The sequence below is a fragment of the Plecotus auritus genome (assembly GCF_963455305.1).
Source record: "Plecotus auritus genome assembly, chromosome: 10".
Taxonomy (NCBI): Eukaryota; Metazoa; Chordata; class Mammalia; order Chiroptera; family Vespertilionidae; genus Plecotus; species Plecotus auritus.
Genome location: NC_137785.1, coordinates 27,467,045 through 27,490,795, shown reverse-complemented (window position 1 = coordinate 27,490,795; position 23,751 = coordinate 27,467,045). Strand labels below are relative to the sequence as shown.

The window sequence follows — 23,751 nt, the reverse complement described above, 5'->3', positions numbered from 1 at the left end:
CATTGTCTTCACCCCCATTCTCCATATCAGCAACTGAGGCCAGTGAGAGGCAGTCTCTTGTCAGGACCTCCCAGCTGGCAGGCGGCAGAGTTGGGGCAGAGTCAGAGGTGCCCCCCGACACCTCCCCCCACTGTCTCTTTCTTCTGGGACCCCTTTCCCCACCCGCCTTGCCTGTGGGAAATTCCAGCCTTTGGGACCCTCTGCCCCTTGCCTGCTGGGCTCCATGCCCTCTGGGCCCTGCTCCCTGGAGGAGGAAGAACATCACACAGCTACGCAGCCCCTTCCTCACCGCGTTTCATGGCACACACTGAAATTGAATTAGACGGGGCTGTCAGGCCTGCACCCTGTGATAACTATGAGAGGATTTTACTTTAAAACATCCTGCCATCTGTCCAACCAGCTTCAAATATTTAGCTCTCCCCTTCACGCCTGGCAGGGTGACTTTATTAATTGTAGCCTTTGATTCCGAGTTAAGTCTTGAAAGTGCTGATAACAGCCTCGGTGACTTTCTGCCACGGGCCAATGGCAGACAAATTGCATTTTCTTAAAGGCGTTACGTGCACGTTGAAAGTGTCTATTTTTCAAAAAGAGCATCCTCCATGAGTGTCCCCAGCTGTTCCGTGCTGATATGAGGACTTCAGATATCCACTCCTTCCCACACCACCCCCACCCAGCCCCGCAATCTCTCCTCCTTATTTATTTTTTCCAGAGGGTTAAAGTATCTGGATTTCTTTCTTTCTTTCTTCTCCTAAAAAAAAAAGAAAAAAGCGAGAAGGGAGGGGAGCCATTGGAATGTTTCTCCTCCCCTCCGCTTCACAGAATTTTTGAACCAAACCTTGACCTTCATGCCCCACCTCCCACCCCAGGCTGCAGAACAGATGATACCAGTGGCTGCCATGGGTGTGCTTGGTTCCGTTTCTCCTTTTGTAGAGGAATGGAGACAAGGGTGGCCCGGGGTATGGGAAGTGCTAAGTTGGGCAGTGCTGGAGGTCTTGGCAGGCGGTGGGAATGAGGGGGTGCCTGCCTTGCCAGATCTGCAAACAGTCTCTCGGGTTCTCCCCACTGACCTGGCTCTTGCCCAGATCCAAAGTTCAGGGCTGAAAGAACTAGGTGGGCTCCAGACAAGATGGAGCCATGTGTGGGAAACAGATGTGCGTCCGACACCAGTGGGCAGCCCTTGCCCAGAGCGGTCTGCTCCTTAGGCCTATCCACAGAGACAGCTCCTGGGGACCCGTGGTCAGGGAGCTTTGGGGGCTCCGGAATTTCTGGCCGCAGTCCTCACCCCCTCCCCCGTCCATCTGCTCTCCCCTCCTGTGCTCTCTCCCCTCCCTCTTGCTCTCCACGTGGCTCTGGGCTTCGAGGGTCTTTTTTCTACCTGCACTTGTACCAGAATTGGGAACACACAGTGTCAGTGTTAAAATGATGTGGCAGTCGGGTGCAGAGAGGGCAGGCCTCCTGAGGGGAGGACCCTGCTGTTGGCTCCCTGGGCAGGCAGCATCTTCTCCCTTCTGTCTGGTTCCCATTCGCAGGTACTGGGGATGGGACAGGGTCCTGCCTGCTCTGGGGTCAGACAACCGGTTTGATCCCCACTTAGCCCCTGATCTCCCCAAGGACACTCTCCCTGAGGTGGGAGAGTTGTGTGACGGCCACACTCACCCAGACACTCATGGATGTGAGGAGCTCTCGGAGAGTCGGGTCAGGTGGGATGGGACCAGGCCGGGTGAAGTGGATAGGGGCGGGCATGCCTGAACACATGAACATCATGTTCCTGTGTGTGGACACGTTGTAAAGGATGTGGTTGAGTGTGCAATTATGTGAGCGCACATGTCTCTGTAGACCCAGCTGGACAGCACAGGACACACACCCAGGGACCTGGCCCCTGGTCATCGTCTGGTCATGGCAAGGTGTCCTGAGTAAGTGTCCACCCATGTCCATTTCAGGTGAGCCACCAGCTGGGCAGCATCATGGACCTCTTTACCACCAGCCTGTCCCTCGCAGGCCTGGAGCCACCCAGTGACAGGGTGATCGATGGCCTTGACCTCCTCCCCGCCATGCTGCAGGGCCAGCTGATGGAGAGGTTTGTTCTAGCTGGGTGCTCACCCCTGCCCAGTCTCCCAGCACCAACTAACCAAGTGATGGAGCCAGAGCTAGCTGACAAAGCAGGTTTCCTTGCCCAGCTGGTTTGGGGCAGAGGGTGGCAAGACCTCTGGGACATTCTGGCATGAACTCCATCCTCCCTGTGGGGTTCTTCACTTCTGCCTTGATCTTGGAGCAAGGAGGGAACATCCCTCTGCCGGAGTCACCAGCTACCCCAAACCTCTGTGGACTGGCTATATTCCACTTCCCACCTCTGCACCAGAATGCCTCGTGTCCAGATTCAGTATCTCTTCAGCCTGAGACCAGCTACCCATGTTGGATTTAGGGCAGGGGTAGACAGGCTCGTGTCCTTTTTTTGTATTTAATATCGCTTATTTTTTCTCTCTTGAAACCTGGTGCAAGAGCCTGCTTACCGTGGGGAGGGAGGGTGCCGGAGGCTGCAGCCTCACTGAGCTGTTGGCCCTCAGGGGACCAGAGCACTTGCCCGCCACCTGCTGCTGCTTCATTCTGCGCCCGGCCTCCCAAAGCCAAGAATGACAGAAGCCAAGGCCTCACGCTGCGGCCTCAGGGACCTCTGCAGCTTGTACTCATGGGATTTCAGCTTGGTCGTTTCTGTCAAGTCTCAGCCCTAACCATGCGCCCGCAAGTCTCTCACATCACCGGACCCTTCCCCTTCTTCCCTAACAGGCCAATATTCTATTACCGTGGCAACACACTGATGGCTGTCACCCTGGGCCAGTACAAGGCCCACTTCTGGACCTGGACCAATTCCTGGGAGGAGTTCAGACAGGTAAGGGCGCTCAGGGCTGTGGGCTCTGCACCCCCCATACCCTGTCCTTGAGGGGGACACACCTGGACAGAAGAGGCCGGCAGGAGGCTTCCGTGCAGTGGTGATGGCCACATGATCTCGTGCTTCCTGCCTTCTGTGTTTAACTATGGTAAGAAGGATTTGGGGTGCCATGGTATACTACAAGGATAGCCCCTTAGGGTCCTGGGCACCCCACCCTCTCTTAGGCTGCCCAATGCCTGGGGAAAGGAGGCCTCAGGCCAGGCTCAGACTCAGCAGACACATCAGGGCCCAGGTGAACCCAGGGTGCCTTCCCCTGACCCCCTCTTGCTTGTCCCCCTCCAAGGCCTGGTCAGTGTTCTGTGGCCTCTGAAAGGCTGTCATACTGTCTGCATCATGGTGTCTGCCCCAAGGGCTTGTGGATCAAATGCCACATACATGCTGGGTCTGAGTTCTCAGCACATGGTCTTGGATTCCTGCTGCCTGTGCTGCCTGCCTTTCCCTCCTCCTGAGTCCTCTCTGCTGCCCCTCCTACACACAGCCCCCCCTCCAATGTCTAGGTCTTTAGACACAAGAAAAGCCTGTTAATGTGCCTTAATTGGGAGGAAAAGCAATTTAAGTTAATGAAAAATCTAAGTACTGGAACACTCCGCAGCACTTGGGATGCAAATTGCAGATTTAGTGGATCCCGGGTCTGGTCCTGGGCTGGGTGGGTGGCATGGCCAGGGGCCACCTGTGCAATGCGTGGACCCAGGTGCTGTGCAGACGTAGGCACTTGAGCAGAGCCAAGGACAGTGTGTGCTTCCTCCATGTACCGTGAACATCCCCGCCTTGTGGTCGGCAGCACCCACTGGCATTGGCAGGCTCAGCTGGACCAAGCGGGCCTGTGCATCTCTTGTGCCCTCTGAGCACCTGAATGTCCTATGGGCCTCTCCGACTCTGTCACAGCCCCCAAACTGGTCTCTTCCAGAATTCTCAGAGTGCAGCAGGGCAGAGCCATGTCCCCGGGCCTGCACTCGTCGCCCCAGCCCCCACTTCGCCCTTCTGACTTGTGGCCACCACCTCCTGTCCCTGTCTCCTGATTTGCCCCTTTAGATGCCCAGCGGCTGTGAAGCTGTAGGGGCATCTAAAAGGGGCCCAAAGCTGGCAGTGTGTGGACCCTAGGGGCAACCATGTGGCCTCACATCTGCCTCCCTGCCCCGCCTAATCACACCCACAACTCCCCCCACCCCCAGGCCTCTAGGGTCCCCATTGTTGGCTGCTTGAGAGTCCAGGAGGCCCAGCTGGCAGGTGTGGCTGGTGTTCTGCGAGCTGCCCCCGGCCTCCCTGTGGCTTCCTGCTGTGTGGGCTCTCAGGGCCAGGTCCAATGAGTGCTGACCCAAGTGAGACACAGCCCAGCTTCCTCCCACCCAGAACTCTAAAAATGCTGGAGAGCCCAGCCAGTGTGCTCAGTGGTTGAGCATCAACCTATGAACCAGGGGGTCACGGTTCGATTCCTGTTCAGGGTGCATGCCTGGGTTGCAGGCTCCATGCCCAGTGTGGGGCAGGCAGGAAGCAGCCAATCAATGATTCTCTCCTTATCATTGATGTTTCTATCTCTCTCTCCCTCTCCCTTCTTCTCTGAAATCAATAAAAATATACTTTTTAAAAAAGTCCAGTAACTGCATAACCTGCCTTGACCCAACCATGTTTACAGTGGGGTTAGATACAGCCTTGGGCAAACTACGGCCCGTGGGCCGGATCCGGCTGTTCTATCCGGTTCTCTTGCTCTCCCCTCCGCTCCTTTACTTTGAATTTATATTAGTTCACACAAACACTCCATCCATGCTTTTGTTCCGGCCCTCCGGTCCAGTTTAAGAACCCATTGTGGCCCTCGAGTCAAAAAGTTTGCCCACCCCTGGGTTAGAATGAGTCAGGAGCCCTAGCCAGTTTGGCCCAGTGGATAGAGCGTCGGCCTGTGTACTGAAGGATCCCAGGTTCGATTCTGGCCAAGGGCACATGCCTGGGTTGCGGGCTCGATCCCCAGTAGGGGGCGTGCAGGAGGCAGCCAATCAATGATTCTCTCCCATCGATGTTTCTATCTCTCACTCTTCCTTCCTCTCTGAAATCAATAAAGAAATATATTTTTTAAAAAAGGAATGAGTCAGGAGAGGCCACCTCAGCACAGCCGGTGACACCACCCCCACTCTTGCAGCCTCCCACCAGTGCTCGGCAGGATGCCCTTCTTCCATTTTCTAAGGTGTCTGTGAGAGCACCTGGGTTGGTCTGGTCTGTATGGCTTTGGTCTTCGTGAGCGGTGAAGCACAGAAAACTCCGTCCTCCAGTGTGTGTAGATATTAGGGGGGGCCCAGGGTGGACACAGGATCAGGCTGTGGGTTTACTGCATCAGAGCGCATTGGAGGAGATGGAGAGCTGCATTGCTGTTTTGATGGCCCTTCTCCCTACAGGGGTCTATAAAACTAAGGGGTGCATGAAGTTCTAAAGTACCCCATGGCCATCAACAGCTCCCCTGAGTACCAAGGAGACTCCGATCCTCCTCCAGTCACTTACAGACAATGAACACATTAGGGACAGCTTTGTTCAGAGGCCACCATAGGGCCCAGCTGGGGCCAAACAGCCAGTCTGGGCTGGCTCTGCCCTGAGGGACAGGCTTGAGGTACAACCTAGCTGTGGGTGTTCCAGTCTGTGGTCCCCAGGTTTGGGGGACACCTGAGTGGACCTTGTTAGCTTCCTGGCTGTATGCTTGTCCTGGGGCATCTCGCACCCCCTCTAAGTCCCTTCCCAAGACCTGGGGGGTGCTGTGTGGTGGCCCACCAGGCCAAGCCCCAGGTCTTCCGTCCACTCATGACGGTTGGATGGTGGAGGAGGAGCAAGTGAGCATCTTCCCTGCCGAACCTCATGCCGCTGTCCCAGGCAAACCATGACCTCCCACCATGGGGGCTGCCTGAGGCCCTGCGTGAGAGGCCAGAGGAAGGTGCATGTGTGACCTTCATATCCAGATTCACTCCCATGGGCACATTCATCCCCCTCCTCCCTTCCAACCCTCCAAAAAGCCAGTGCTGTGACCTGCAGGTTCCCTGGCTCTGAGGGGAGGAGGACAGGTGCAGGGGTGGGGGGAGGCTGGCTCAGCTGTGATGCTCCCAGTGTGAGGCCTCCTCACAGATAATAGTTTTAAGAGAAAAATCCTGTACTAATTAGCAGGACCTTAATTAAATAGCTTATTTGATTTGCATCCATATTATAATTTAAGTCTTCTGTCTAGGCTTAGAAAGTTATCCATTAACTGCTCAGCATTTTTATGCTTATTGTGGCTATTTTCTTTTTTTTTTTTTATTTTTTTCCACCTCTAGTGGGAGGACTACCTATTGTGGCTATTTTCCCCACTTTGCTCTCTAGCAGTTCTGCTCCCAGAAGGTCAAAGGGTCACCCCCTTTGGAAGCCCTGTGTGTCCACTGTCGGCTGCCATCGATGATTTAGACTGCTGCCTCTGGCTCGGGAATTGACTGCTTAGTGCAGATAAATGGAATTTCATGGGCTCTAACTTCCCTACTTTATTGAAAAGCAGAATATTAACTGCTCCACTGACCAGCTGTCCATTATAGACACGTGGGGATTAGAGATGGTTTGCCTCTTTACAGAAAGCCTCTCAGTTAGTTACCATACCTGGGTCATGGCCACCTCTCCAGACCTGTCAACAGTGCCCTGTGTTGGCTGGAGACTGGTGCCAAGTCTTGCAGGGCCCAGTGGTCACCAATATCTCAGGACTGGGCCCTTGGCCTCACCCAATTCTCCCTGGATGGCAGGGGCTTCTCTTCCCAAGTTAGAGAGCGCCCCAGGGACAGCCTTCAGGCCTTGGGGACAGAGCTTCAGACTGCAGGCCACAGATTCAAGGGAATCCCTGGCCCAAGGCCACCTAGGGGCCTCAGGGCTGCCCCAGGACCTGGGCAAAGCTCAGGCCATGTACTGGCAGAGGAAGCCCATTCCAGATGCTCATCAGAGGCCGTACCATGACGAAGCCAGGAGGCAGAGAAGACCTTGCACGTGGGTGCCACGCCTGAGCCTTTGGGGAGCCTGGTGTGATCTCTCTCCATCTTTTCCTGCTTTCTTGAACATATTAACTGTTGTCATTTTTGGGTCCCTACCTGTTAAGGGGCATCTGGGTCACCTGTGGGCCATTTCTGGCTCTGTACATCTCTAGCTTTCAGGCCTGCAGTCCCTCCTCACTGGTGAAGGAGTTTTGAGGGAATGCTGAGCCATGAGGCAGATGAAGTGGTAAAAAGCTTTGCTTTAGAGCAGCAACTTTCACCCGGTGTGCTGCAAATTTTAAAACATGTAATACCTGACTATTTAGTCAGGGCTTCTGACCTCTTTTCCCTAAGATTGTCAGATAAAAATGACAACAGCCAACACAACAATAGCCATCAGTGTGAATGAATCAAAATTAAACCCATTTTTTTTGTCAGGTTAGCAAAAAATACATTTTTTGGTGTGCCACTAATTTCAGTTTATGTGTGCCATGAATTGCAAAAGGTTGAAAATAGCTTCTCTAGAAATTAGAGGCAGTCAGGATGTGAGATGGGCTAAAATAATTTAAAGAAATTCACTTCCTTCCCCCCCTCCCCCCCCAAAAAAAGGGGTTCCAAAAAAGTAGGGGATGGTACACAGGATATAATTGCTCAGCATCTCGGGCCAGGGTGGTGGGAAGGCTCCACCCTATAGGATCCACTTCCTGGCCTGCTCCGGCCTTGACCACTCAGACTTGTTCAAGGTGGAGTGGCCAGCCTTGCGACAGGAGCTTCCACACTGAGACGGCGCCCACCTGTTTTACCTGCCTCTTGTTTCAGGGCATTGATTTCTGCCCCGGACAGAATGTCTCAGGAGTCACCACCCACACGCAGGAGGAGCACACGAAGCTGCCCCTCATCTTCCACCTGGGACGAGACCCAGGAGAGAGGTATCCCCTCAGGTGAGCGGGCACAAGGGGGCATTGAAGCTGCCAAGGAAACATTAGCCAGGTGCAGCCAATTCAAGCACATGCCAACGTGCTGCGTTTCCTAGAAGGGACATGCACACTGTGGACAGGTGGAGATGCATACACACAGGAAGGGAAGCGTGGGGCCTCCCTCTGCTGGAGCTCTGGGACCTGAACTGCAGTTTTCCCATGAGGGCGTGTGTGTCGTCGCCTTTCCTCTCCAGGGGCTCCCGTCTCCCCCATTTGTCTCCGTGTGGCCCAGCAAGACATGACCCCTGCTCCAGGATGCCATCGGAGGTGGCCTCTGTGGAGGGTGACAGTCCAGGCGTGGGGTGGACAGGAACCTCTCCAGATGGCCACCGTCTTCCATGATGAGCAGCACTGAGGACACTGGGAGCAGCACCACCAGCCCACTGAGGCCCTTAACCGGGCAGCTGCCTGCTGGGCCTGACTGAGCTCCTCCCAGTGCGGCTCAGATGGGGGCTCTCCATGCCATCGGGGAACCCTGGGGGCTTCCTCAGCAGCCCCTCGCTTTACTGGAGCCAGGGACCATGGGCACATGGAGAGCCAATGCCATGGATGAAATAGTGTCCCCCAAATTATGTCCAGCAGGGCTTTTTTTATAGGCAGTCTGATTAGGACACACACAGGCCTGCCCCACAGCCCCCATGCCTTTAGCCCATCTTGCTGATTCCTCCACGGCTCAGGTGCCCTCGAGGTGGGTCGTATGGACAGAGATGGCGGCTGAGCCTCTGATAATGCCCTCCCCATGGCAACATGCATGGTGTGGCTTCTCAGACTCAAATGTCCACAAAAAGATTGACACAGTGAGCTGGCTGAGGTGGAGGAAACTTGGTACAAATCCTGCCCCTGCCTCCACTGGTTGAATGTGGCCAGATGGCACTACTTCCCCACCTCTGCATTCCCCAAAATTTGAGGTCATGGGGCCTGCTGCTCAGAGCAAAGATATGTGAATACACCCACCAGAGAGTGACCTCCTTAGATCCACGTTGTCATTATTCGGGGGTGCTGCAGTGTTTGGGGTTATTGCCCCAATTGGAGGGCTCCCTGGGCACCCAGCCACACCCCTACTCACAGCCCTACAGCACCCCATGCCTGGGCTCCAAAAGAGGAGGCTGGGAGCTGGGTTGGGACATGACTTGCCCGGGGTCACTTAGGGGCACAGCTCTGGGCAAGAAGATCCTGGAGCCGCTGCCTGGACAGAACTGCTCAGGGCAGAGTGCAGGGCCTCCTGGAGCTTCCCGCCTGTGCTCTCTCACTGTTTCGAGAAGACTTCTCCAAAAACTGCTGAACTTGGTTAAGTCCACCCTTTGCAGTGCATTTGGCCAGAGTCCTGGAAAGACATCAAACACGCCTGAGACCTATTTCAAATAGCTTGGGGGGCTGTGTGTGAAAGGAGTGCAGGGAGCATTGGACTGGTGTGGAGGCCTGAGGAGCAGGGCTGACCTGGGGTGACAGTGTCAGATGGGCCCCAAGACAGTGGCCGTTGCAGCAGGGCCAGCCCTGTCTGAGAGAAACAAGCTGGGCCCCCGGCCCCAGGCCTTTTCCCAGCCCACCTGGTGGCCTACCTGGGTGTCCTCCCCACCTCTGTGACCTGATGCCCTCTCATCTCTAGCTTTGCCAGCACCGAGTACCTGAATGTCCTTAGCAGGATCACCCCAGTTGTTCAGCAGCACCAGGAGGCCTTGGTCCCTGGACAGCCCCAGCTCAATGTGTGCAACCAGGCAGTCATGGTAAGTGGTTTATGTGTACGCCGTTATGGATGCTATACATGGCGATTCCTGTGGGGGGCATCCCCAGGACCCTGACAGTGCTGTGGGGTCTGCATGCTCTGGCTTGTCATTCTGTGAAAGCGATGCTATTCCCACCCCAACACACCATCTCCCATTGGTGACTGCTGTTTGAGAAGAGTTTAGTGACCAGAGGGGAAGGGAGGCAACTGACCTGGCCAAAGCGCTGCCGCCATCTCCTGGACCCCATGGGAACTGCCATAGCCTGGCCACCCCTGGAATGGGAGAAAGTGGGGGACCCTGCACTGAAGACAAGCAGGAACAGTGTAGGTCAGCTTCCGGACTTAAAGTGAGCAGTCACTGGAGAGGTGTGTGGATTTACATATGTGTGAGCACGGGGTATGTGTGAGCGTGTGCAAAGCCTGAGGGGCCCCTTACTTGTCCTCTCCATACCCCTGGCCCTCCTCAACCCTGGATGGAGGAAAGGTTCCATTCTTAGTTCTTGGCCCCTCCTTCACACACACATCCCACCTCAGCCCTGGGTCCCCTGAGCCTTAGCAACCAAGTGCAGACCCCAAGGCCCCTGCCCTGAAGCCATGCGGAGTGGGGTCTTCACACTTACAGCCTCCCAGCTTTGCCCTGGGCCCCACTTACCCAGCTACCCAGTTCAGCCCTAGACCCCTCTTACCCAGCCCCCGAGTTCAGCCCTGGGCCCCCACACTTACACCTCCCAGCTCTACCCTGGGCCCCACACACCCAGTCCCTTAGCTCAGCCCTGGGCCCTGCCCCTGCTTCCAGCCCCCCCAGCTCAGACCCCCCCACACACACACTTCTACCTTCTAGCTCACCTCTGGGCCCCCTGCACTTCCAGGCCAGCCCAGGTGAGGACTCAGTGTGGTGTTCTCTGGTCACTCTGACAAGAAGATCAGTCCCATGCAGCCCATCTGGGACCTTGAACAGCCAGCTCTTCCCTGGAGAAAGGGTTCCTGACAATTAAAGAGCTTTGGGTGGGAAGTCGTGACATGTATGAAGCCTGTCAGCCCTCGCTGGAGTGTGGAGCTTCTTCTCTGTCACAGCGGGGTGTACGCAGGTCCTGGCATTTGCTCTACTTGGAACATGGCCAGGGGATTGAGGCAGTTAGCAGACAGTCCCCTTGGATAACAGAGGGCTCAGGCCAGGGCCTGGGCAGGGGAGGAGTCTAGAAGCCGCTGAGTACATAAGAGTGTAGAATAACTGCCCATTCACTTTCTGAATTTCCGTTTTCCAGAACTGGGCACCCCCAGGCTGTGAAAAGTTAGGGAAGTGCCTGACGCCCCCGGAGTCTGTTCCTGAGAAGTGCTCCTGGCCCCACTAGCTCCTGTGCAGGCTCAGGCAGGCCCAAGCCTCCCACAGGCCCTGCAAGTGCCGGGGGTAGGAAGGGTCTGGTTCCCACACTGGAGGAGCCTCAACTGCCCTCCTCCCCACCTACCTGATTCTGCTGCCTTGAGCCTGAGGCCCTACATCAACCTGAGCTGAATGCTGCGCTGCCTACAGGTCTCAGTATGCCCACCTGTCTCATCCTCCCAGTTGGCTCTTACCACCTTAAGGCTGGCCTTGTTCAGGGCCTGGCCTCCATCCCAGGACCCAGAGGGCATGACTCACCACGGATGCCCTCAGCACTTCAGCCCCAGTGTCAAGAGAGGCTGTGCCAATCCTGTGTTGAACCCCTTGGTGCTGCCCAGAGGGGGCACCCCAGCCCCACCTCTCTGCACCACACCACATGGAGGGGGAGGAGGCAGAGGGCCTCCCTGACCTAGATCCTCCATAGCCAAGGCCTCCTCCCCGGCCAGTGGCGACAGCCGATGCTGGTGCTTCCCTGGACATAATGTCAGCATCATGGATTGTCCACCTTTCTTAAGGATCTAGACCCCTAAACCTCAGCACATTGTGCAGTGTGGCTGTGCCTCACAGCGATCCCAACTGCCCTCCTCCCCTTACCACCTGGTGTGGCAAAGTCTGAAGAGGCCCTTCACCTGCCCGAATCCGAAGAGCCTTAGCAACCAAGTGCAGACCCCAAGGCCCCTGCCCTGAAGCCATGCGGAGTGGGGTCTTCACATCTGCAGTGATTATCTTGCCACAGCTTTATTGCTGGAAGTTGGGGAATTATGAAGAAAATGGTTTTAGAATAAAGTAACATGCATTTTAGCTCTTGTATTTTAAAATGAGTTTATGTTTGGGGGAAGTTGTCCCTCCTGGGTACCCTGATGGGGGGCTGCAGTGTGTCCCCCCTCAGCTTCCTCCACAGACACAAGCGACTGTGCTCTCAGGGGTGGGCTTCCAGCCAGGCCAAGCATTCCAGCCTCCTTCCTCCCCGCTTCCAAGTCCAGAAAGGCTGGGAAGGGCTTCCTCCCACTGCAAGCCAGGCACCAGGCACCATACACCTGAGGCCTCCACATCTGGTTTGGCCCCTCCCCTAGCCAGGTCATCCCAGGCTCCCTCCGAACGCTAGCTCACAGTCCTCAACCCCCTCCCCACCATTAGCCCCAACTCCCCGCAAGCTCTGGGAGGGAAGGCCTGGCTGTCTGTGCACACACGTCCTCTAGTGTGCGCGCCCTCGCACCGCGCAAGAGGAGCTCAAAGAGAACCTCCGGATGTCAGGAAGAGCGGAGCTGCAGCGGCGAGACGGTGTGTGCCGGGAGGGGAGGGGAGGGGAGGGGAGGGCCAGCACCCGCTCACTGCCTGGGAATCCCTGCCAAAGCTTCCCGGAGGACCTGCCAGGCACTCTGGGGCAGGCTGAACGCGCGCGAGGGTTTCCCCGAAAACCCGCGGGGCTGCGGAGACGCTATATTTAATCGACCTTGGCTCGCACCTCGGCCCCACGCGTATGTTCAGGGTACAAGAAATAAGCCGGCGTCTTAAAATCGACGGCACCAAAGATTCGATGAAATCCAGGACTTCCTACAGGAGCCGGCCAGCCCCGCCCCGAGTGCCCCGCCCGTCCTTCCTGCCACCCAGACGCCCCGCCCCGCTCCCGCTAGGCGCCACCGAACTGTCCCGCCTGCGCACACGTGCGGTCGCAGCAATGGCGGACCCCCAGCTGCAGCTGGTGGCCCAGCGCATCCGCAGCTTCCCGGACTTCCCCACCCCGGGCGTGCTGTTCAGGTGCGCGCGGGCGGGTGCGGGCAGACCACCGGGAACCGGGAGACCTGAGGGCCTCGCTGGGCGTTGACCCTGCTGGCCTGGGCCGTTGTCCCGCGCGTAGAGTGGGGCGGTCTGGGTGCCGGTGGGCTCTGCCCCAGGGGACCGCCATCCCCACGCCGATACCCGACCCCGGAGTCACCAGGCCTGTGCTTGCGCGGCAGGGACATCTCGCCCCTCCTGAAAGACCCCAGCTCCTTCCGCGCTGCCATCAGCCTCCTTGCGAACCACCTGAAGAAGACCCACGGCGGCAAGATTGACTACATCGCGGGCAAGTGGAGGGCCCGGGGTGAGGGGGCTCTGGCCGCCTCGGGAGGATCGTAAGTTGGAGGGTTCACTGGGTCTGGGCCAGGGCCCAGGAGGCTGGTAGTGTGGGGTTCGTTTTCCTGAGTCAGGCAGAGAGAGGGAGGGACGGCTCCATCTCTGCTTAGGAGAGTCCTTTAGTGGGAGTCCTTCAGGGGACCTACCTCTAAGGTGCTTGGTTGATCACTCTAGCATGGGCTGTAAGGATAGAACCGCTGCCACCTACTTTGCAGCCCTGAGATGGGTTACTGGCCCCTCCAGCGGCCTGAGGAATGGCTCCTGCCAGGTGGGTACCGCCTTGCAGGCTGTGGGGCTGAGGGCGTCCATTTGAAGACGCCTGCTTATTTCTTGTACCCTGAACATACGCGTGGGGCCGAGGTGCGAGCCAAGGTCGATGGCATATAGCGTCTCCGCAGCCCCAGCAGGTTTTCAGGGAAAACCCCCACCCAGTTCCTGGTCTCCAGCCCTGGGGAATTTCCCCAGAGTATATGACATGACCAGATTCCACTGGATCATAGAGATTTCTTGTTCTCCTTCTACAAGCATGTATTGAGCACCCGCTGTGTGCCAGGCTCTTGACCCAGTATAGGGCTTCGAGAAGGCCTGCAGAGATCAGGGAAGACCCTGGGGTCTCCTCTCCCCGGGAGAGCCCCACCCCCTGACCCTCCCATTGATCCCCACTGCCTGGAGGGCACAGCAGTGCTGTTCCCCTCTTCAGTTGGGTGTGTCCCCCTCACCACACTTCCTGTTCCATCTCAGTGCACTGCAAGAGGTGGCCAGTGCCCTGTCACTACCTCTCCTTCAGAAGCTCCTGAGCAGGCGCTGCTTTCAAAGACATGAGTCTGTGCCGAATATGTTTCATAACTATTACCAGCCCAGTTAGAGATAACAGCTGAGCTTTGGAAAGAGGTTAGGTGACTTCCCCAGGGCCACCCAGTTATTACTCAACCATGTAATGTGGACTCAGTCCCTAGCCCCACCTCCCAACCTCCCACTCTCTAGCAACCAGCAGTCCCTGTGCATGGTAAGTCAACATTCCCTAAATGGATGGACGTCATTGGCCTTTTAGCTGGCGCCAACAAGGCCAGGCATCCTGTGTCATTGTAGTGACTACTTGTCATTATCCATCCTGACCTGTGGGAACCCTCATGCTACTGTGCCACACGGCTGTCTCCCAATAACCCAGCTCTCACCAACAGGCCTGGACTCTCGAGGCTTTCTGTTTGCCCCCTCCCTGGCCCAGGAACTTGGCTTGGGCTGTGTGCTCATCCGAAAACGTGGAAAGCTGCCGGGTCCCACAGTGTCCATCTCATACACACTGGAATACGGGAAGGTGAGAGGGCTGGTGGCTGATCCCATGGACCCGCCTTCCCCCAAAGGGAAAGTTGTAGAATCAAATAGAATTGCCATGGTTGGAGTGGACATGGAAGCTCAGAGAAGCTGAGACACTGGGCCAGGCTCACACAGCCAGGGAACAGCCAGGAGGGTTGAAACCGTGGCCCAGGTGGTATCCCCTTATTAGCTCCTGGGCTCTGCACACCAAGACTGTTCTCAGAGATGTACCAACCATGTGCCTGCTTTCCACCCACAGGCTGACCTGGAAATCCAGAGAGATGCCCTGGAACCAGGGCAGAAAGTGGTAGTCGTGGACGATCTGCTGGCCACTGGTGGTGAGGGTCTCCCTGGAGTGAAGAGGGCTTGGTACTGGCGAGTTTTGGGGGGTGGAAGTGCCTTACTATGTGTGTGAGAAGTGGATTAGGTCCTCGACACTAGTTTACCTGCTTGCCAGATGGAACCCTGTTACATGCCAACTCCTTCCCCTCCCTTCCACCAGGAACCATGCATGCAGCCTGTGAGCTGCTGGGCCAGCTGCGGGCCGAGGTGTTGGAATGCCTGAGTGTGGTGGAGCTCACCTCACTGAAAGGCAGAGAGAAGCTGGGGACCGTGCCCTTTTTCTCCCTCCTGCAGTATGAGTGACCTCGATACCCTGCTCCACACCAGCTAGAAAAAGGAGAGGTCTGGCCTCTGTGGCTATACTGACCTCCACTTGCTGTCCACCTGGACTTTTTATCCATTTCTGTGGTCGAGTTACTATCCAGCACCCAGGTCCTTCCTGCAGGTTCTGAAAGTGCAAAGGCCTGAAGCCGATAGCCCAGGGCGAAGCAAGCCCCAGCTGCTCAGGTTTATTTCCATTGAAATAAGAACATGATTAATCAACTTTGCTAGTGGTGTTTCTTCAGGTGCCCAGGGTGGGATCTGGACCTCAGGACCAAGAGGCAGGGAGGTGCAGGGGACCCCATGGCTGCTTAGTGTATTTATATAAACTATTTACATATAACCTGCACATCCTCCTGTATACTTCAAATTACTTCTAGATAATACCTAATGCTATGTAAGTAGTTGTTATGCTGTATTGTTTAGGAAATTATTCTGTACTCAGTACAGAGTAGCCATCCTGGGCCTAACTACATAGTATACATCAACAGTGTGACTTTTTCCCTTCGCTTAGTTAGCTGACTGGCAGATAGAGGGCCAACTATCCTGAAAACCGAGGTGTAGACAGGGCTGGTTGCCCCATTCCTTGGCTCATGGCCCTACCCTCATCTTCAAAGCCAGTGATATACCATCCACCAACCTCTGCTGTGATGACACTGGGCCCATTAGGATAATACAGGATGAGCTCTCAAGATCCCTACGTTGGGGGACTGCTCTGGGGTGGGAGGGGCGGGAAGTGTTATTCTGCCGACCACACTGCCCGAACCCATGCTGCCAGGAAAGCCACCCTACCGCCACATACCGGCACTCTGTGCAGCGAAGACCAATCCACGAGAAACCAGTTTAATGACAGCATGCAGCATGAGGTGGTTGTACCACCCCAATAGCCAGAGAATTCCATCCCCAGAGCCTAGTACAGCTGCTGACCCTTGTGAGGACTCGGGAATGGGAGAGCAAAGTGCATTCTTAGAGAATAAAACAGGCACAGAGGGCCAAGCCAGGGCCTTGAGCCCATGTTTGCGTGCTGGTGTGCCGCCATCAGGCTCACAGCATCTCCTCAGCACGAGCAAGGCGAGCCAGCTGTGCAGTGACACCCGCCAAGTCAGCAGCCTTGTCCAGCTTGACATAGGTGTCAGTTCGGATGCGGTGGAGGCTAAGCCAATCAGGCAGCAGCTCAGACAGGAGCTGCACGTGTTTCTCCATCTCCCCTGCAGAGAGAGGGGCCTCGTGAGGTGGGGGCCTGTCCCTCCCCCAAACCTCTGGGCCTGCGTGCACATCTGTGAGTACACACAGGTGCTGCTTTCACCTCAGGGTCCTGTCAATAAGCCTTCCGTAGTTTCAGCCCCTGCTTCCTCCCCTCCCTCCGGGCTAGACAAATCTATGTACACAGAAGCAAAGGAGTAGACTGACAGGACAGAAGGACTGGGCCAGGGCAGTGGTCACAGCCTTCCCCAGGAGGTGGCTCTCCCACTGAGCCTGTCACAAGTCCTGAGCCCGAAGCAGAAGTGTCCTGCAGCTCTGTGGGACCAGAAGCCTCGGGGAGGGGGTGGTCTCATAGGACCTCCAGGGCAAATGCCAGGTTTGTGATGGGGAGACAGCCTCAAGAAGCTGCAGGGTTAAAGGGACTCAGGTGATCTCAAGGGTGCTACGCCCATCCAGTGCACACAAGCAGGTGTGGAGAATGGTGCAAATTTATGGTGCCCACCTTCATCTGGGACTTGGGACATGCAGAGTGGCCCTGCCCCTGCACGTACCTGGGCTCATGGCCACGCGGTAGCTGCCTACCATCCTGGCGCAGGCCACCTCCATGGTGAGCGCTGGCTTGCGCTCTGACACAAAGATGCTACGCAATACCCGGGCCAACTCAGGCAGCCGCTCAAGCCGCTGCAACCTCTGCTCCTGCTCTGGGCACCGCGTCATCTGTGCCAGCTGCTTCTGCACCTCCTTGGCCCGGATCTGCATTGGGCATGGAGAGTGGTCAGTGGACAGCTGTCCCCCACTCCACCCCATCCCTGGACCCCAAACACTCACCCGCTCCAGCAGGTCCTGGGACACCCCCTTCAGGGGAGCAGGTGGAGTGGCCGGAGGGGTGGCCGGCAGTACCGGGCTAGACACAGGGCTGCTGGGCACAGCTGTGCGCAGGGCTAAGTCATTCAGGGCCTTCTCCATCTGGAGCAGGTCAGAGAGAAGAGATCAGAAGTCTCTCCTGGCCCAGCCACAGGGGAGGCCCTTCACACCCCATTTGATGGACCCCTGCCCAGGAGGCCCTGTATATCCAGCCCAAGTTCACCCCAGCACATCAAAGACCTGTGCTGGGCACCTCTGGGTAGAGCCTGCCAGTGGGCAGTGTTCTGAACATAGGGAGAGCACATCCCACTACCCCCCAGGCCCACAGCCACACATGGGGTTTGTTGGGTGCCCACATGGGGGTCAGGCTACCCTTCCCAGGGAGAAAGGGGCCAGTCTCACCCTGGGTGACATCAGACTTCGGGCTCGAGCCAGCACCTCCTGAGCAGTGGCCAGCGTCTCTATGGTAGGTGGCTGGGGCAGCTCAGCAGGCTCAATGTCAGGCACTTCATCCACGTTGAATCGAGGGTGCCAGCGTGTCAGCCGGTCCTCAGGCACCACCATGGGGGGATTCAGGGAGGCCAGGAAGACCTATCCAAGAAGGGGATACCTGATGACCCTGCGCACATCTGGCTGGGGTGGAGCGGGGCTGTAGAGGTTCCCATCCCATCTGGCACCTTCGGGCATGAGTAGAGGACCCACCAGCACCCACTGTAGTTACCACAAGCCTCCTAAGTCTTGAGTCTGCATCCCTGAGTTCCCCGATCCTGTGTTCAGATCAGAACCCCTCACTTGAGGGCCAGGGTCCCCACCCAGCCCAGAATCCCCATCCATATGAGACGACGGCCCACTTTGGTGTGTGGTTTAAGAGAACTCTAGAACAGTGGTCGCCAACCGGTGGTCCGCAGACCACTGGTGGTCCGTGAGGTCCGAAAGGTTGGCAACCGCTGCTCTAGAATACAGCCTCTCAACAGGGCCTGTTTCCTGTTGGGTAAGACGCAGCTGTGACAACAACACTGAAGGAGGGGACAGAGCACAGGGACACCTCATACGAGGACTGAGCTGGTCATCTTGGGGTCACTAGCTTACCCTGTGGTGCTCCCGGACACGCCCCACCAGGTTCTGGCTGAAGACCTGTCGCCGCTGCAGGAGGCGTGAGGCTGTGAGCTGGGGGGCCATGTCGCCAACCTCTGCAGAGAGAGTCCAAGCCTGAGCTCCGAGCCCCTGGACTAGAACCACTGGGGCACCAAGCCCCACACCACAGGTGTCAGACGAGGGGCCCAGTGCCCTCACATCCATGTTCAAAACTGCAGTGTCACAGGTGGGGAAACCAAGGCTCAGAGATTAGTGGACTCAGCCACAGCACACTCACCCTGATCCAACAGCGGCTCGATGGTGAGCTGGTAATCAGACTTCTTGACATTGTCCTTGAAGGTGGGGATGTTGCGCTCCTGGCGGAAGCAGTAGGAGGTAGGATACACAGTTTTGATCTGGCCCACATTGCGCTCTTCAAAGCGCCTATGGGAAGAGGGTGTCAGGGGTCAGTCAGTTAGCTTCCACTGTAGAACAAGGCTCCCACCCAATAAGGGACTCCACTCACTTCCTCATCATGTCCTGGACACCCTGCTTGACCTTGGCAAAGGTCACGGTCTCCGAGCGGTTGTAGAGCATGCTGACAATGGTGTCCATGCTGCGGAACATCTCAGCCAACACCTGGTACTTGTAAGGCAGCACGAGGCCAGGAGGCCCTGGCTGGGCCAGGGCATGGAAGCGTTGATAGGCAGGTGCCTTCTCTTCACTGCAGGGAGGAAGCCAGGCCTTGAGAGAAGCATCAGACCCACATCCCCTCCAGGACCCAATGGCTGGCAAAGCAGCCGGGGATACCCCAGAGCTGGGGCTTGCAAAATTGCCCCCACGACACACTGCATACCAGTTTACAAATTCCTTATATGCACAGCTCCCCATCATAAGCACTATCAGGGATGGAGACAGAAAAGGGTGGCTTCAAACCCAGCTCCACCATGCCCCTGGCCACCCTAAGCCCTGGTTTCTGTATCTCTTAAGAGGCACATGACAACCACAGGACCTGGGGAGGACGAACACAATGATAGGAAGCAAATGCCCAATCACCACTGGCTATCATTTGAAATCCATAAGGGTCCACTGAGGCAGGAATTGGCACCCTCTTAGATGAAAGAGGGTGAAGAGCTAGTGACTGGCACTAAGATCTGAGTGTCCTATCCACTGTGCTGGCTCCCTGATGGAGCAGACCCAGACCTGTGCCCAGCCCTATCCCTACCAGGCCTCCCACCAGCCTACCCTTTCCTGGGGTGCCTCCCACCCAAAACTCACCATGGCCCTGCTGGATGCTCCTTGGCCTCCAGCACACTGGGTTGCCCGGCATCATTCCCCTGGGCACTTGCCCTCAGTTCCTGGGCCCGAGCCCCCAGCTCCCGGGCCCGCTGCAGGCATGACTTGAGTTCAGAGAAGGTGACTTTCGAGGGGACCTGTAGACACAGAACGCTGTCAGCCAGCCAGTTACCCCATACCCCCCTCCCCAGCCCTTGGTTCAGCCTCCTCACCTTGTCCTTGTGGGGTGCCAATTTGGGCAGCTGACCTGCTGAGAGGGCAGCCTTCTTTGTCTTCTTGCTCCGAGGGGAGTGCTCTGGGGAGCCAGGGGCAGCTGGGGAGCCAGGGGCAGCTGGGGAGCCAGGGGCAGCTGGGGAGCCAGGGCCAGAGACCTGAAAGAAAGGGCCCCAAAGGTGAACAAATGACAAGACCCTCAGGTGTACTGGCTCTACAGAAAGAAGACGTTCTGCTACCCTCAGTCCAGCCTCTCGGTACCACCCCTGTTAAGAGAGGGGCCTGGCCCACCCACCTGTTCATTCTTCTCAGGACAGTAACCAAGGCTTGACCCCTAATCCAGCCTTGCAGAAGGGCCTGGCATTTACCAGCCCGCCCAGCTCTGGCTCTCCTCCGGTACCAGTCAGACTCCCCGACTCCCTGCTCAAAGTTTCTTCCCCGTCCCTCAATGCAAGTCCTCTCCTTATGGTGGCCACAGGACACCGGCCTGGCAGCTCGGACTTAGCTCCTGCAATGCCTTTCAGCCAGTTCTCTCCGCCCTGGCCACGACTCGGTTCTTCCACTTGGGGGGTCTCTGTGTATCCTCTGCAACCAGCCACCTGGTCTGCGTCCTCCCTCCGAGCCAGGTCTCTGCAGAAGCCCTCCCCTGCCTGCCCCCACTGCGTCTGTTTCTCCCCTCCCCGCACAGCCCCGGCCACCCCACGCCCTTACCACACTGGCGGGCAGCCTCAGCCTCCTGCGCGCAGACGGCGCGGGCTCGTCGCGCGTGGGCTGGTCGCTCGCAGGCTCGGCAGGCGGGCGGGCGCGCTTGCGGCTGCCGCCCGAGGTGGGAACCTGGGCGCGAAGGGCGGACTTGGCGGGGCTGGGGGTGCGCCAGGTCGGCTTGGCCCGCAAAGACGCGGCGCGGGGACCAGGGCGGCGGCGCGCGAAGAAGTCGGTGAGGCGGCGCTGCGCCATGGCGAGGCTGGGAGCCCGGCAGCGGGAATCTGGCAGCAGACGGAAGTGGCGCCACTCTTCGCGCCGATTTTCGCGCCACGCGTGGCCCCGCCCCCTCCTCGGGCGGAACCATCGGCGTGGGGGTGGGAGGGAATGGAAATGGACGCGCCCAGGCGCCTGCGCGCTGGTGCTCTCAGGCTGCGCCGGCCGCGCGCACGCGTCGCAGCGCAGTCCTCGCCGCGGGGTTTGGAGGTGTTTGTTGCATCTGTGGGGTCTTAGGGCTTCCTTGGGGTCTGCGGGGGATACCGCGGTTCCGGTGGACACCAAGCCAGTACAGTACGGGAAAACGATATAGTGTGTTTAACAGAAAAATGTGACGCTGTTTACAGCTTAAATGTAATTACAGTACAATAAACAGTAACTGCGCTTGGCAGGGGCGCTGCGCTAGGTGGTGTGGCTGCGCCGGTCACCCGGCTGTGCACGTGACCTAGCTTCGCACGTGACGGGGTCGGGGCACCCCATACTACAGACAAGGAAACAGGCCCTGGTCGTGGGCGATTTGTCCAAGGCTCCCCACCCCCCAGCTGGGGAGTGACCTGGGGAGAGAGTACACCTCAGAAAGTAAAATATTCTGGAATTAGAGAAATATACAAAAACTACTGAATTATACACTTTTTAAAAGGGTGAAATTTATGTGAATTATATCTCAAGCTATTTTTAAGAGTTGCTTTCAAAGTAGTTGAAGTGTTAGTTCTTAAAACCTGATGCTTAGGTTATCTGGAAAACGTGAGAGCCTGATGCCAGATAAGCAAGGCTCAATGCCTGTGTGATTCCCATCACAGAAAAATGCTGTTCCTCCGGTCCTGAGGTGAGTCTGCAGATCTGGGAGAAAGAGAAACCACAAGGGTTGTCTTTGGGAGGGGGGAAGGGCTGAGAGAGGGGCTTTACTTTCGCAAGTTTTCTGTAAAGAGCATGAATTGTGCCTATAAGAAAAAAGTTAAAGAAACAGAATTGTCAGTTAGGTGATGCCATTGGTGCTTGCAAAATGACAAGAGTGAGAAAGTTGGAGGTTGATGCAACAAGTAAGTGAAGCATCAGGTTTCCCATATGTAAAACGGGAGACAGCAACTAGACCCTTATTTTGCAAACAACCAGTAGCAAATAATTAGCAGGACAAGAACCAATGTGGAAGTTTGTGGCCAGCATTTTTAAAGCTACGTGTTTGTTACAGTTTTGTTTTGGTATGTGTGCTATGGACCACCACTTAAAATGTATTTCTTAACGTGTTTAGGGGTTGGAGGCAGGAATTGACCTGATTCAAAGCTGAGCACTCCAAATTTAAGCCTGCCTTGCATAAAGAGGGAAAGCTTGCAGGATTGCAAAACTGTAATGGGAGCATAAACTTTTGGCTCACAGCTGCTTATCAGGAGAGAGGGGGTTATCTTCTCTCCCAGTGGCCTGGTGGTTCCCCACTCTGTTTCACATTTAGAAAATAAAGAAGCACCTGGTCTTAGACAGGTAGAGGCACCTGGACCTAATCACAAATGACAGAAAATTTTCCCTACCTGGTGAAAAAAATAGACTTACAAGTCCAGGAAGCACACAGAGTCCCAAACAAGAGGAACCCTAAGAGGACCACAGTAAGACACATCATAATTAAAATGCCAAGGACTAAAGACAAAGAGAATCTTAAAAGCAGCAAGAGAAAAGCACTTAGTTACCTGCAAGGGAGCACCCATACAACAGTCAGAAGATTTCTCAACAGAAACTTTGCAGGCCAGAAGGGAGTGGCAAGAAATATTCAAAGTGATGTACAGCAAGGACTTACAACCAAGATTACTCTACCCAGCAAAGCTATCATTTAGAATTGAAGATCAGATAAAGAGCTTCACAGACAAGAAAAAGCTAAAGGAGTTCATCACCACCAAACCAGTATTATATGAAATGTTGAAGGGCATTCTTTAAGAAGAGGAAGAGGAAGGAGAAGGAGAAATATGAACAATAAAATGGCAATAAATACATAACAATTGAATCTAAAAATCAAACTAAATTAACAAGAATCAAAATTAAAAGCTTCTGCACAGCAAAAGAAACCATCAGCAAAACAAAAAGCCCACTGAATGGGAGAACATAGTTGGCAATGATACATCTGATAAAAGGTTAATATCCAAAATATTTAAGAAACTCATACAACTTAAGGAAGACAATCCCATTTAAAAATGGGCAAAGGATCTAAATAGACATTTCTCCAAAGTGGACACTTCTCCAAAGATGGCCAAGAGACATATGAAAAAATACTCAGAGTCACTGATCATCAGAGAGATGCAAATTAAAAGGACAGTGAGGTATCTTCTCACACATGTGGAATCCTCTAGTCTACTGTTGAGTCCCTGTAAATTCTTTATTTCAGGGTTGAGCATTGACCCAGGAACCATTCTTCAAATAGGTTTTTAATATCTTGGTCTCTCTCTTCTCCTTCTGACACCCCCATAATGTGAATGTTGGTACGCTTGAAGTTGTCCCAGAGGCTCCTTACACTATCTTCATACTTTTGGATTTTTTTTTTCTTTTTGCCTTCTGATTGGGTGTTTTTTGATTCCTCATATTCCACGTCATTGATTTGATTCTTGGGATTCTCTATGCTATTGAGTCCCTGTAAATTCTTTATTTCAGGGTTGAGCGTCGACCCAGGAACCAAGAGGTCACCAGTTCCATTCCCAGTCAGAATGTACGCCCGTGTTTCAGGCTCAATCCACAGCAGGAGGTAGCCGATCAATGATTGTCATCATTGATGTTTTTACCTCTCCCTCTCCCTTCCTCTCTGAAATCAAAAATATATATTTTTTAAAAAAATTCAGGAGAGACTCGGCTCAGTGGTTCTCATTCAGGGTCTCATGTTGCTGCAGTCAGATGGTGACGGGGGATGGAGACACCTGGAAGGCTCCCTCCCTCACATGTGTGGCACATGGGAAGAGTTCAGCACCCAGGGCTGGAAGGGTGGGAGCTGTGTGGGCCTCCTCTCTCCCTCTGTGGGTCTTTCCTCCTGGTCTTCAGCATGGCATCCTCAGGGTAGCTCTGGGCTC

General features: G+C 55.6%; 3 protein-coding genes across 6 annotated transcripts in view; 2 read left to right on the top strand and 1 right to left on the bottom strand.

Annotated features, from left to right (window-relative positions):
- GALNS (galactosamine (N-acetyl)-6-sulfatase) overlaps positions 1–11,790 on the top strand; it is a 32,937-nt gene extending 21,147 nt beyond the window's left edge. The window contains exons 10-14 of one of the 2 annotated variants that reach the window (XM_080643407.1): positions 1,941–2,077; positions 2,785–2,887; positions 7,729–7,850; positions 9,493–9,610; positions 10,875–11,790. In XM_080643407.1, coding sequence (XP_080499533.1) covers positions 1,941–2,077; positions 2,785–2,887; positions 7,729–7,850; positions 9,493–9,610; positions 10,875–10,961 — 567 coding nt within the window. In that variant the 3' untranslated portion in view covers positions 10,962–11,790. Of the gene's footprint in view, positions 1–1,940; positions 2,078–2,784; positions 2,888–3,854; positions 4,027–7,728; positions 7,851–9,492; positions 9,611–10,874 lie in introns of those variants that run through there. The other variant, XM_080643408.1, reaches the window with a different exon arrangement.
- A 553-nt stretch (positions 11,791–12,343) lies between these two features.
- APRT (adenine phosphoribosyltransferase) lies at positions 12,344–15,430 on the top strand. Of its 2 annotated transcripts, none has more exons than XM_080643410.1 (5): positions 12,344–12,748; positions 12,949–13,104; positions 14,274–14,420; positions 14,679–14,757; positions 14,922–15,430. In XM_080643410.1, exons 1-4 carry the CDS (start codon positions 12,471–12,473, stop codon positions 14,728–14,730), a joined length of 633 nt encoding a protein of 210 aa, XP_080499536.1. In that variant the 5' UTR covers positions 12,344–12,470; the 3' UTR covers positions 14,731–14,757; positions 14,922–15,430. The 2 variants fall into 2 exon arrangements, with proteins under 2 accessions (XP_080499536.1, XP_080499535.1); XM_080643409.1 differs by having other exon boundaries at positions 12,352–12,748; positions 12,949–13,055; positions 14,287–14,420.
- Positions 15,431–15,911: 481 nt separating this feature from the next.
- Positions 15,912–20,770, bottom strand: CDT1 (chromatin licensing and DNA replication factor 1). Of its 2 annotated transcripts, XM_080644971.1 has the most exons (10): positions 20,444–20,770; positions 19,732–19,890; positions 19,502–19,656; positions 18,750–18,947; positions 18,522–18,667; positions 18,239–18,339; positions 17,552–17,740; positions 17,114–17,251; positions 16,837–17,038; positions 15,912–16,290 (listed from the first exon to the last, which is right to left on the bottom strand). In XM_080644971.1, the coding sequence occupies exons 1-10, from the start codon at positions 20,687–20,689 to the stop codon at positions 16,127–16,129; spliced, it is 1,698 nt and encodes a 565-aa protein (XP_080501097.1). In that variant the 5' UTR covers positions 20,690–20,770; the 3' UTR covers positions 15,912–16,126. The 2 variants fall into 2 exon arrangements, with proteins under 2 accessions (XP_080501097.1, XP_080501096.1); XM_080644970.1 differs by having other exon boundaries at positions 16,837–17,251; positions 20,444–20,734.
- Positions 20,771–23,751: the final 2,981 nt, after the last annotated feature.